Here is a 14,279-nt window from a genome sequence, read left to right as displayed (position 1 = left end):
GATGGAGCATTCACAACTTCCTTGTGCAGCCCATTCCAGTGCCTCACCACCCTCACAGTAAAGAATTTCTTCCTTATATCCAATCCAAACTTACCCTTTTTAAGTTTTAACCCGTTACCCCTTATCCTATCACTGGATGTCGTGACCGAAGTTCTTCTTACATTCTGACCCAAAGACAAATATGGAATCACAGAGTAGTTAAGGTTGGAAGAGATCTCTGGAGATTGTCTAGTCCATAATCCTGCTCAGAGCAGGGTCAGCTGGAGTAGATTACCCAGTCAGATGTTTAATATCTCCACAGATGAAGACTTCACCAATTCTCTGAGCAACCTACTCCACTGTCCAACAGCCCTCACAATACAGAAGTTTCTCCTTATGTTATAGACAGAATTTCCCATGTCTTAAGTTGTGCCCATTGCCTCTTGTCCTTTCGCTGCATCACTGAGTGCCCAACTGAGTAGACACTGAAATCTCCATTCCTATGCTATAGAATTAAATGTTAGCCACCATCCAGTCTTGGGAGCAGGATCAGTATCTAATAGCAAAAAGGCTCACAAATATCAGTTGCTTCATAGTCCTTTTGTTCTATTCTTTATTTTCTTCTTGGCCTTGTGCTGTTGTTCCTTTCAGTCTGACTCTCAACTTAGGTGTTCATTTATTTTCAACTAAACAACAATATATGAATAAACAATCTCACTAATTTCATTAAGACTCACATTTAGCTTTTTCAATGAGTGTAACAAGCTACTAATTGAAGAGTTAAACTATGAACAAATTAACATTGATCTTATCTGACTTCTCTGTTAAGGTTTAGGATCTCTGTCTAACTAAGTTGCCTTCTGGCGATGCTTCCAGCTCATTCCAGCAGAAAAGAATTAAGCTCTACTACTAAAGCTGCTTTTACATACCCCTTCAAATGTTACTCTTCACTTTGTCACATTCATGAGCTCCAGTTCTGCTACTCTTTGTACTGAACAGTTATTTTAATCTAGGAATAGCTATGCTGATATTCTTTTAATTTAAAGAAATAATTTTTGGCCTGCAGAAAAAACAAGAAGCCCAACTCCAGAGAAAGGAATGTGTGAGCGACTGAAATCTAGTGATTACAATCGCTGCTTGTACATGCAACTCCAGCATGTAGAGCTGGAGCTGGAATTACTGGGGCCCCATAAATTTCAGATGCCTCAGAGTTACACACAAGCTGTTTGTCAGGTTCAGCACATGAAGAACCTCCTGGAGAACCGGATCTGCTCATCAGCGTCCATCAGTGAGAGGTAACCTAGTTCCCATCTCGTTCTCAGAATTAGTGAATTCAGGTCGTAAATTCAAAAGTGGTCAGAATGACGGAGCCCAAACAATTACTGCTTAATATGTGCTAGAAAACCATTTTTATAGCTGTAGAAACATATTTTACTATTATACTATTGTAGGAGCAACAAAGAAATGTCAATGCACTGTGTACTGCACGCAAAAGCAATAATGACACATCATCACTCTTTGTCATTTTTGGCACCAAAATGGTATGTTACAATAAAATGCCACATGCTACTAAAGGGCTGGGATAATCACTGAGCTCCAAGGTCTCAGTAGTCTCTTAAAAGGTCTGGATAAAGACAAATTAATAAGTACACTAAAGTATTTCAGTGAAATACAATAATTAAGCTGGAAGTATTGAAAACAATAGCACTAATTATCTCTCTCTGGCCTTTATATGGTGATCACAAGTGATCTCGGTTTCTGTTCCACTGCAAACTGACTTTTCTTCTTCTGGTTGTCTCTCAAGGCTGTCCCTTACTCCAAGCTCCTCCAGTGATGGCAAGAAAACCTCTTTCAAAGGGCTGCCCTGGTGGTTTGTGTTCATTGCGTGGTTCCTTGTTGCAGCCACCAGTGGTGTATCTGGGTTCTTTACCATGCTCTATGGGCTGCATTATGGCAAGGAGAACTCCATCAGGTGGCTGATCTCCATGGCCATCTCCTTCTTGGAAAGTCTTTTCATCACACAGCCCTTAAAGGTGAGTTCCTAAGAAATACAACCATTGGCCATTCTATCATTTCAGGAAGAAAAGTGATATAAAGAACCTCACGATTTAACATGTAAAATGAGAAGTCTTTGCCCTTAAAGTAAGAGCTAGCAGGGGGTTTAGAGGGGTCTGGTGTCTTTTGCTGGTATTCACTCCATTAGTTTCATCCTCCTTGTTTAGGTAGTTTAAAAGGCTATGACATTTCTGATTAGGGACAATGTATAATATGGCAAAGTCAGTTTAGCTGGATGTGCATGGCGCACTGTTCTCTGGTTTATCAGCTTCAACTGCATGAGTTCAGCAAAGCCAAAGTACACTTGTTCTCCTGCAGTGCCTGGATTCAAAGGAATCCAGATCAAAGACTGAGCTTCTTCATATGAAATGGGCATATTGTGAGTCTATAGCTAATTATTTCCAGGTGCTGGGATTTGCTGCTTTCTTTGCTCTGGTTCTGAAGAAGGTGGAACATGAGGATGAAGAAAACACAGCTGTTGATGGGCCTTTAGCTGCACCAGGTAACTGCCTATAAAGTGAGAAATTATTAAAGGGAGTGTTCTGCAAGCTTTTGGAGTACTTTATGTACAAATATGTGACCCAGTTGAACTGAGAACTTCGCTGTTTGTCTTTATATACCTGAATCTTAGCTAGTAAGGTTAGAAGAAATCACCAAAATCCACATGAGTTGTGATTTCTATGTGTCTACATATTAGCATTCCCAAGATCAACATGGAAGTGGAAACAAACCTAAATAACTAGTTTTGTGCCAGTTGAAGAACATACAAAGAACACATCCATACCATTGTACGCTGGATAAATCTTGCAGAACACTTAATGGAAGAGACCAAAAGATGAAAAAGATTTATAAGAAGTTCTGGATCAAAAAAGTATCTTCTTGTTTATCCTTTTACTTCTGCAAATGCACATGGACATGCACAATCTCCCCTAGTCCTGTTGTGAGATTTTCCCTGTTACTAGAGGACATACTTGCTGCTAGGATATTCAGCTCCTTCCTTCCCTACATCCCTGGCTTGCCTATGTCAGGAAAAAAATATTCTCCTATATTGATTCATACTAGATCAAGAATTGTGCAAGAGTTGTAAATAACTTTTCAGAACTTACAAGAATTGTAAATTTTTGTACAAGAATCACTTACAAGAATTCATAGAATCATAGAATAGTTAGGGTTGGAAAGGACCTTAGGATCATCCAGTTCCAACCCACCTCTCATGGCAGAGACACCTCACACTAAACCATATCACCCAAGGCTCTGTCCAACCTGGCATTGAGCACCACCAGGGATGGAGCATTCACAACCTCCCTGGGCAACCCATTCCAGTGCCTCACCACCCTAACAGTAAAGAACTTCTTCCTTAGATCCAATCTAAACCTCTGCTTTTTAAGTTTGAACCCATTACCCCTTGTCCTATCACTACAGTCCCTAATGAAGAGTCCCTCACCAGCATCCCTATAGGCCCCTTTCAGATACCGGAAGGCTGCTATGAGGTCTCCACGCAGCCTTCTCTTCTCCAGGCTGAACAGCCCCAACTTTCTCAACCTAAATTGTAAATCACTTTTCAGTCTATCAATGTTCAAGTAACAGCTAGAAAAGAAAATAATAAAATGTGACAAACTGACTGAAACAACTATAATAACATGAATGAATCAGTGATGTTAGTATGCAGTAACCACACTTAAATATTTTACTCTCACATCAGATGTAAGAAAAAACAGATATACAAAGAGGCTTGGTTTAGTTCTGTACAGACACCTCAGCATTCATGTCTGTAACTATTCCACAATCTAGTGAAAATAGGCATGTGATACAGCACAAAATACATTCTTCAGCTAGACTGGTAGATCTTTATCTGACAAGCATATCTAGAACTTCCTCCCAGGAAAATTTCCCACCTCCTTTAAGTCTTCTATGAAAGTTCTCAGTTCACATACTTTTCCACAACCACAATTATCTGTATTACTCCATTTAATCAGTGGATTCTGCAATCACAATCATGTCTAAAAAAAGCTGACACCAGCAGACAGGAGTCTTAGGGCACAGCAAAGAATCCTGATATATACCTTCCTCCCTGATAGGCCTCAGGATCTGAATATGTTATCTTTTGAGATGCTCAGCCTAGAGACAGAGTGGACCTAGACTGGACCTGCTCCTAAACCTAACACACTGTGTTTGTGAGCTCCTTTCCTCCTGTTTGCCTTACTATACTAACTGTTTAAATGACATTCCCTGCCTTCATAAGAGAAAACATTAAAGAGAAATGTTAACTTAAAATGCTAAAAGAAACAAAAAACAGGACATAGACAATCTGTTGACTAATTCCAGGGTTACTGCTCTCACCCACAGGGGATTCACACCCTCTCTTTGGAGCCCGACGGGACAGTAGAAGTAATATTTACCTGCCACCGCCTGTGACTGATGTGGAGAAAATGAAAATCAGCTGCATGAAGGAGCAGAAAGCATATGCCCTCATCAGAGAAATCCTAGGTATTATCCATATGTAGATTATCTTGAGGTATTCAGTAGTATTCATAGGTACTTTTATCAGTGAAAATATTGTTCTCTTAGGTGAAAAAGTTTTGGCATATCTTTAGCTTTCTTCCAGCCATAACAGTGTAGAGATAGCTGTTCAGTGGTAGCTGGAGCTGAAGGGAGGTGGGAATATTAGCTGGGTAGCTGGAGATAAAAGTGTGGCTAAGACTTGATTTTATGGTAAAGAAACAGATTACATGTGAGGTTACAGAAGAGTTAGAAAGAGGAGAATGAGGAGGTCAACATTATAAGAAGTTGAAATAAAAAAATCCCCAAAAAACAGATGGAGGCCATCTTTCTAAAAGCAGAGAGTATCTACAGATAATTATTTAAATCCCAGTTTCACTTCCTCTAAAAATAATGGGAAAAGATTACCTCAACTTTGCTTGGAACAAAGTTAGACTACTCATTTTATTTACAGCTGACATTCCAGATGTGATATGCTTGTAGCTCGTGTAAATTCATTAGTACTGGTCAGTCAGAGTCTAGCAAAACATCTCCTTAATCTAGTAAATTATGATAATAAGCAGTAACCATCCATGTAATCTCTTTTGAACAGCAGCATTAAATCTGAGCTCACATGCATTGTTTCTTCTTGTTGTTTTCCAGCCTATCTGGGTTTTTTATGGATGCTGTTACTTGTTGCCTATGGGCAGAGAGATCCCAATTCTTACTACCTAAACAAACACATTGAGAACAGCTTTACAGATGGATTCCACAGTGCCTACAGTTACCAGGATTTTTTCACATGGGCAAACACTACCTTGGTCAAAAATCTTTATGGATCATATAAAGGTGCATAGTCACATTGTTTCACTTCAGCTTGCCAGATTCTGAAACATTATCTTTTGTACATATCCCTTACTTGCACATGCATATTTGACTGGAGGAGACTGTGAGTGTATAAGGCTAGTATGGATTCTTATAATATGAATATTTGTGAATTACAAAAACCCTAAAGCTTGATGCCAAGTTTAGTGTGCTCTGATATTTTCCTTATATTTAATATAAACCAAAAGTGCTGCACTATAAATTTTTTACCTACTTTTTTCAGATATTCATATATATGCCTCAATTTTACATGAGTTTCTTCCCATAATTCAAAGAAAGAATGGCAGATACGTGGCCCTGTAAAGCTTTTCCTCAGGAGAGCTCTGTTTGCATCATGCCTTAGGTCACTGTGAAGGCTAATTATGCAATACCTTTGTGTTTCTTTAGGCATACTCAGTAATAAATATGGCTCATTTTCCTGCTCACATTTAAGAGTAAATACTGAAATACATTAGCAAAGCTGTTTATTGGACATAACAGGCACTGACCAGCTGTGACCAAATGAACGCTGCATACAGCTACTCTGCTGTGCGATTCAAAGCAAGTCTCTTTTCCCCTCCAGTCCTCACTTTCCCTCTGTATAAAACACAGGTAGTGATACTGACCTCTGTTACATATGGATGTAATCTAAGCGTTCAGTTCAAATCAACACAAGGGCTTAATTTTCATAACTATTTTGCTTACAGTGTTTCTCAGTAAAGAATCTATAGCAAAATATTAATATGTCAGCGAATTATGAATGAAACTAAGAAATACTAGTAATTCTGTCGTATTGCCAGTGCTGCTCTTTTCCATCTCCTGTTTAGGATTCATTACAGATGGCAATTCCAAGCTGGTGGGTAGTGCTCGAATTCGCCAAGTAAGAGTGAAAGGAGACACTTGCCCTATTTCTCCCAAACTCCAGCATGTCATTCAGGAATGCCATGCTCCTTATTCCACAAAAACAGAAGATACATCGGTTTATGGGGAGCGCTGGAACACTTCGGTTGTTGATAACTCCTCTGACTTGAGCTCAGCGTGGCAGTATCAAAGTCAGTCCAAACTGAGAGGGCAGCCCACGTGGGGCAAACTTGCCATCTACAGAGGAGGGGGATACGTGGTTCACCTGGGAACTGATCCTAAGAATGCCTCCAGGTACCACTTGTATTCTTATAAACTATTGGTGTATCTGCTGTGGTGTCAGTGATGCTCTTTACCCTAGTTAAGATTCATTTCAGATTGCATCCTGAGTTTTTCTGCTATGCATTGTGCTGAATATTGTAGATATTACTGTGGTGCCATCATTGTGGTTTATGATCCTGTCATCTTGCTGTATGATAGGTAACAACCAGAATCCCAAATCAGAACCTTTTATGCCTAACCTATATGAGGTAAATGATTGGATACCTGAGGCATCCCCGGTTCAGCACTGGCCAATATCTGGTACCTGTTTCTCCTGAAGAGCCAAAAAAACCCTATACTAATAGTAAAAATATCCCCTATACCCAGACATGACAAACCAAATGTCCTCTTGAAAATCTTATCTCTGTTTTTCTCTGTGAGTATATCCAAAAACTCATGTCCTCCATGTGATACTATACATTTTTATGCAGAATTCTCCAGTACCTTTTCAACAATGTCTGGCTAGACACCTTCACAAGAGCAGTCTTTGTTGAATTCACAGTCTACAATGCCAATGTGAACCTGTTCTGCATTGTATGCCTGATGTTTGAAACCAATGCTCTAGGTGAGAATGTTTTGTAAGTTACACATTTCTGAACACAGCAAGCAATGCACCTACAGAGGGTAGATTTACATGTTCTCAATTTTACCTACTTTATTCAGTAAATATAAGTGTTTTAATAAGTCTACTCATAACAGAATCAATACAAAATTTATAAGCCACTTAGGAAAATGTAGCATCACGTTAATACAGACCATAAGTGAATATCTTATGTTTGCTTATGCTGTGGCCATCTGCTGAGGAAGAAAACATACTGAAACTTAATTTACAGAATTTACACAAGAGGAACAAGAAAAAGTATGCTTACCAACATTTCAGCTAATCAATACAAAATTAAGATAAAAAACTACAAATAACAGTCTGTCTTTCTTGTTCCAGAAGACTTCTAACACACAGCTGTGTAATCATGTAACACATAACCTGGATACAACAAAGGAAATTGTGAAACTAGATTCTGGTTTGAAGGCATAGAAAAGCATTTAATCTGAGCAGTAGTCCCTTCTAGTATTGCAAAATGCCCAAACCAGGCCTCAAAACTGAGCTCATTTTCTTTTGAGAATGAGATTCAGATTTACACCTCCAGCTTCTCCTCACTTCTGCATTTGTAGTCCAATCCAAACTCAGCCCTGCTGAGATTGCTGTCATACAAGAAAGACTAGCACTCTAAAAGCCATCGACTGAAATTCTTATTGAAGGAAAATTTCAAAGAACACTTATAAGGCTACTCACATAATCAAGTAGGAATCTTAGTTTAGTAATTGGATTCAGTCTCACACTGACGTGAATGTGAGTATAGAAGTCTTACTGATGAACTGAGTTGTTTGGATGAAAACAGAAAGATGTAATTAACAGAGCACCAAGGTGAATGTTGCTTGTTTTTTAGGGGCCTTCTTCACAAGCGCAGAGCTGCAAAGTGTCCAGCTTTACCCATACACCAACAGTCTCCACATCTTTGTGGTTGCAGCAGAAGTAATTTATTTCCTCTTTATTGTGTACTACATGATCATACAGGTGAGGCCCAATAGAAAGGTCAGTTGATGGCATCTCATGTCTGGTTTTGATTTCACTTACAAAAACTGTAAGACTGTACTTGATTTCAGGAGTGCTGCTGTTGACTTGTTTCAGTGGAGGTGAAGTCTTGATTTCAATGGAAGACTGAATCAGATACTATATCTGTATTAAATAATAGGAAGGCAACACTTCATTTGGATGCAATGCTTCTTTTGAGAAAGATAATGAAAAGATAGCATAAAATATAGCTTTATTGATGTGCAGCAGTCTGCTTTTTTGCAAAGGGGACAGACCTGCAGAGACATCTTGTATGACATACAGACACAAGACTCAGCAAAGCTGTTCGTTTCACAGGGAAAACTGATGAAGACTCAGGGATGGAGATACTACCAGAGCAAGTGGAATCTCCTGGAGATGGCCATCATACTGATTAGCTGGAGTGCTCTGTCAGTGTTTGTGAAGCGGACAATCCTTGGGACCAGAGACATCAGCTACTACCATGAACACAAAGAGGAGTAAGTACTAATGCTATTTAGTGCAATATTTGTTGGTGCTACTTATGCAGAAACAATTCTATTTTTCATCTTCCCAGACAGCAGCTTGTCTGTGCTAGATAATGCTACCCCATATGGCTATGTTCATGAAGCATGTAAGTATTTCTTGGCTTAGATGTGTGTCAGAAACAGGATTTTCTTCTGATACTGCTCAAATAGAATCCAGCAGACTTGAGCATCAAGTCCCTATCTTAGTTGCTAGTTTCCCATCTATCTGCATTGCACTCTTCTCAATCAACAACTGCTTAGAAGACAGCAATATACTATTAAATACAGAGTGGAAAATGGTTAACATATGTTAAAAAGTGTTCAACACAGGAGATAGATGACAGAATCACAGGATAATTCAGGAAGGAAAAGACCCCTGGGGGTCACTGCTCCAACCCCCTCCTGCGGAATTAGGTTGCACAGGGCCTTGTTTGGCTGAATTTTGAGTATCTCCAAGGACAGAGGTTCCACAGCCTCCCCGGACCCCTGTTCCAGTGCTGAACCACTCTCACTGTGGGAAATAAAAAAAAAAAAAAATTTTCATGTCCAGATGGAATTCCTCTTGCTGTAGTTTGTGGCTGTTGTCTCTCATCCCTTCATTGTGCATCCTCTCTACAACCACTGACTAGGTATTTACAGACTGTAATTAGAGGACTTACTTAGATTTTCTTTTCTCCATGCTGAACAGACCCAGCTCTGACATCCTTCTCTTGTTCTATACCCTGACTCTCAACCATGCCAGTGGCACTTTATTGGACTCTATGTCCTCCTTGCACTGGGGAGCCCAAAACTGGACTCAATAGTCTACATGGCGCCTAAGCTATTTGTGGTCACCTCTGTTGTAAACAAAATCATAAACACATTGTGCTACCTTTATAAATGGTAAGTATTACAAAGCTTTTTTTCAGCTAACACAGATTCAGTCACAGATCACAGTTCTGATCTTCAGTCTTCTATTTCTTACCTTACAGTAGCTTCTCACACAAGTGGTTGGAAATTGGCTAATCCTGTCACACCTAGTGCATCCTGCTAGCTGCACAGCGCCATCCTCTCAACTACACATGCACAGAAGAACCCATCTGTCTTTCTAAAAGTAAAAGTTTTGATAGTAAGTTTGCATTAGCTGGCTTTAAGCTGTGACTTGCTGAAACTGAGCAGTACTTGGGCTACAGCCTAAACCCCTTCTCAGCTCTAGCTGACACTGATAAAAAGCTCTGCCATGTGTAACTGAAAGTTTTGTGTGCACACAGCAGGAAGTAGAGATGGGAACATTGAAGAGGAACTCAAGTTAGCTTGCCACTGGAAATAAGGACAGCATGATTGAATTTTCCAGCATACTCATTCATGCAATTAACGGCTTCTGTATGCAGGGTCTACCACATCCTTTCTTTTTTCTTACCAGCTGTGTAAGCTTTAATGAAACAGCAAGAGCCGATGCAGTTCTTGGCTACCTGATTGCGTTCCTAGTGCTTCTCTCCACAGTGAAACTTTGGCACCTCCTGAGACTCAATCCTAAAATAAACATGATCACTTCAACCCTAAGGAGGGCGTGGGGTGATATCTCTGGATTCATCACTGTTATTGCAATCATGTTCCTCGCTTACTCCATTGCTGTGAGTATCACTGTGGTTTCTGTTGTCTGCAGTCTGTATCCACGTACTGTCAAGTTAATTATTTCTGAATGGTGAAAGCAATATAGCTTTGAAATTTAAAACTGAATAAAGCTGCCTATCTACATCTTAGGTTAACAGCTTGGAGCCCAATTTGTTAGTATGAAAACCAAACATGGAGATGAAAAAATGGATTATCTCAGTGTAATAGTTGTGACAAAAAAAGAAAGTATAGAAATATTTTCTGGATAAAGCCTAAATTCGGGAGAGTGCAGCAAGTGTCATTTTCTATTTCACTAGTTTTTAAGTGGGAAATAATTATTTTTCTGCCTGTTTCAGGAATACTTATGCAAATAAAATGGTATTTTAATTCTAACAAGATTAAAGAATTATTGGACTGCAACTGTTTATGTATATTTACTGGTTTAGCTTAAATGTTTCATGTAAATGTTCTGGCAGAGTGATGGAGGAAATTCAGCACATCTCAATTGCAAAATCTCTGGAAATGTGGAAATCATCTGAGCCAAATCCAGACTGTCCTATAAAGGGCATGACAAATGGGACCTGCTGCACCCTCACACTGCTTGACTTCACATTCCTCATCTCTTCCTCCAGCACTGACACTTTAGCAACTGAGTAGCTTTAGGCACTGGTGTACCCACAGGCAAAGTAAGTGATCAGATCAGTTCCACAGCAAAGCCTGTTGTCACATCATGAAAATGATAAAGCTGTAAAAGAAAGAGGCAGAGGGATGAAGAAAAGTTGAAATTGCAGCAGCCTCCATTTAAAATCAGACACAGTAGGCCCACAAATTAAGAAAATAGCACCTTGAGGGCAAACAAGAAGGTTGCCTATTTGGAAGGATCTATGCACTGAAAGGTATGTGCTTGTGACTATGATTAATTTGGTTAATTATGCAGGGATAAATCTGCTTCACTAAGGTAGACTAAAATATGACATGTTTTGTCATGTATTTGCATATTTTTTACACATATAGTGAGTGAGCAGATATAAGACATTCTCATAGCCATGACAAAAGGTCTTACAGCTAAACACAGTTCAGGAAGTGTAAACCCAGTTCTTAGTTCTAAGCTAGTCTTCTGTGACCTTATCTGGTGTTTCCCCTGTTTGTAGACAAACAAAAATCCCCAAACTGCAGAAAAAGTTTCATGGCTCTGATAACAAGGTGGGAGGGCTTCCTCTGCATACAGCAGTCATTAGGTGATTTTGCAGCAAGGACTCGGATTGTGACACAAGGTATGTCTTCTTCCCTCTGCAGACAAACCTGATATTCGGCTGGAAGCTCTCCTCTTACAAAACTCTCTTCAATTCAGCAGAGACCATGGTTAGTCTTCAGCTGGGAATCTTCAACTATGAGGAGGTATCACCTCTAATTTTCAACATTTATCACTGTATAATTGGCATTTCAGCTATCAAATGTGCTTAGACCCAGCAAATAGAAAGACTTTCAGTTAGTACCAGAAATTAATCTAATTTTGGAAGCTCCACAGCTTCCTAAACCTTTTCTCATCAAGAAAAAGACCCCAGACAAAATGTATCTCACATCCCATTTTGAGCATCAGTCTCAGATGCAGAATGAACCTTGTATTGACAGAAGTGCTCACATTTTAACTAGATATGTTACTGATTACAGAAACTTCTCAGCAATTTCCTTAGAAAGCTACAGACAGAAATTAACACACATTCATCAGCTTCCCAAGAAAGGCAAGGCCTTCCACAAGGGAACTTTACATTATATTTGTTTTTACTATTCTTGAACTTTCCATTAAATTCTTTCAAATATTACAATGTCTTTTGAACAGCTCTTTGTGGATTAAGCCAGTTCACAGACATCTCTAACTCTGAAGTCCTCCTTGGCAGATGCTTTTATACCACAAATAAAACAGGGTATGGGTAGCTTTGAAGATCAGTAATTGGACACAAAGGTTTTCACATGTTCATCCCACTGATGTTGTTAATAATCAAAACATATTCTTAGGATATAGCTTACATGTAAATTATAGGTTTTTATTTTTACACAACGCTTAGTTTGTGACAATCTGACTGGGCTTCTTTGTAAAGCATACAAGAAAATAAAATAAGAGCATACAGAGATTTCATCTATACTTTGAAAGCTGAAGCATAATGGAGCTGTTCTGCTCATAAAGACACCTCCAGGCTTGTCAACCCTTCACATGAAACTTTCAGACCAACACAATCAAATGCAAATACTTAAAAAAACCCAAATACTACCCATATTAATATATCACAGATGTAAAATATTCTATCAGCAAAGGAAAGTGACAAGAGAAGAAAATGCATATACATAATACATACAGTATAATTAGCCACAAGGATTCTCGAAGAGACAAACTCCTGACTGTGTCTTAACTGCTTGTATGTATGCTTTTTTGTTTCTTTTTATAACCAATATACAATGTCTTACACTATGAATACTACAGGTCTTGGACTACAATCCAATTTTAGGCTCCTTCTTGATTGGATCCTGCATAATTTTCATGACATTTGTGGTACTGAATCTGTTCATTTCAGTGATTCTGGTTGCTTTCAGCGATGAGCAGAAGCACCACCAGGTATGGTCATCTATGATCTCCCTTTGTGTTTAACATTTACTGTGCAGTGCTTACTCATGATTTAGGTATTCCACCACTGAGGAAACCCTTGTAAACTCAGTCCAACTTTTAAGAAGTTACTCGTTTACTTATAAATCACACTTCAGATTTTCCAGATTTATGCTGTCCATTCCTGTTCAGACAAATCCCTGATCAGATTCAAAACAAGATCTGATTTGTAGTCCTCTGTTCACCTATTAAATCCAGCAAAAGTCTTATGCTTGTGCCTGGCTCCATTGAAATCAGTGCCAAAACAGACATCAAAGGCCATGAGGACTTTACAGCTCCTTTTAAAAGTGTCACTGTGTCTGACCCATTTAAGCTATTGACAGCACAGAGCAAAATCCAGCTTAGTACTCCAGTACTGCCCAAAATTCCGTGTTTAAATGAAGTCAAGGGAGATGAAAACAAAGTACAAGGTCAGTAGAAAACAAGATATTTTTTATTTTATTTTTTCTCATTTACTTCATCTAGAAATGTTGGGTAGCTCGCTGTATGGATACAGCACTAGCTGTATGGATACAGCACTAGCTGTATGGTAGCTACCAAGGGAACTCCAGGCTCCCGTAACCAGATTTCCATGAGGCTTGATAGAGCCCAAACTTCCTCACCCAGGTTCACAGAATCCCACAACAGAAGGTTGGAAAGAACCTCAAGGCTCATCTGGTCCATCTGGGACTTTTGTCTTGATAAAAATACTGGCATGGTGTTTTGCTTTGGCAGCCACTCGTAGCCATGGTTTAACTCATGCTTTACTAGTGAAAGCTTATCTCACCTCAAATAGTAGTGATCTTCTCTTATGGCGTTTTCCTGCTTCAGCAGAGGCTGTATCCACTTCTGGTCCATGCATCCAAGTAACTTACATCTCATTGTTATTTCAGGCTTCAGAAGAAGAGGAGATTGTTGACCTAATGCTAGTGAAACTTTTCAGTTTCTTTGGGATTAAATGCAAGAAGGAAGAGACACCAGTCACTAATGACCAACTGGAACAACCTGCTAACGATTAAACAATAATCACATCGAAAAGTCACTTCTGGGGTAGAAGATTTACTTTTTAACTACCAGCTAAAGTCGCTTGACTTAGGTTACCATAGCTTCTGATTGAAAAGTTGTGTGGTATTCAACCAATAAACCATAGTCGACATGTTATTTAGGAGCATTAGCTAAGAAATCGCCCTAAACCTAAGACAAAGCGTCGTGCGGGCGCGTACTGTAGACTTGTATTTAATAAACACAGAGCGTGTACAGCACGGTTTGGGTTAAAACCACCCTCTTCCCACTGAGCAAGCGCTATAGGAACACACCGACCCCGGCACCGCTGCCCTGAGGGGACCCGTACCGGCCGCCCCTGACGCGCCCCCGT

At 39.4% G+C, this 14,279-nt stretch overlaps 1 protein-coding gene across 1 annotated transcript in view; it reads left to right on the top strand.

The window, feature by feature from the left end:
* Positions 1-14,065, top strand: part of LOC101876300 (polycystin-1-like protein 2) — a 41,059-nt gene extending 26,994 nt beyond the window's left edge. Inside the window, 13 exon segments of the mRNA XM_034073116.1 lie at positions 1,046-1,274; positions 1,784-2,012; positions 2,440-2,536; positions 4,381-4,521; positions 5,176-5,361; positions 6,204-6,531; positions 6,990-7,123; positions 8,004-8,131; positions 8,486-8,646; positions 10,076-10,286; positions 11,563-11,664; positions 12,746-12,877; positions 13,798-14,065. Coding sequence (XP_033929007.1) covers positions 1,046-1,274; positions 1,784-2,012; positions 2,440-2,536; positions 4,381-4,521; positions 5,176-5,361; positions 6,204-6,531; positions 6,990-7,123; positions 8,004-8,131; positions 8,486-8,646; positions 10,076-10,286; positions 11,563-11,664; positions 12,746-12,877; positions 13,798-13,923 — 2,204 coding nt within the window. The 3' untranslated portion in view covers positions 13,924-14,065.
* The last annotated feature ends 214 nt before the right edge of the window (positions 14,066-14,279 follow it).

This window comes from Melopsittacus undulatus, chromosome Z, assembly GCF_012275295.1.
Source record: "Melopsittacus undulatus isolate bMelUnd1 chromosome Z, bMelUnd1.mat.Z, whole genome shotgun sequence".
In the NCBI taxonomy this organism is placed as follows: domain Eukaryota; kingdom Metazoa; phylum Chordata; class Aves; order Psittaciformes; family Psittaculidae; genus Melopsittacus; species Melopsittacus undulatus.
The sequence above is the reverse complement of the archived record's forward strand: the minus strand, read 5'-3'. Positions and strand labels throughout refer to the sequence as shown.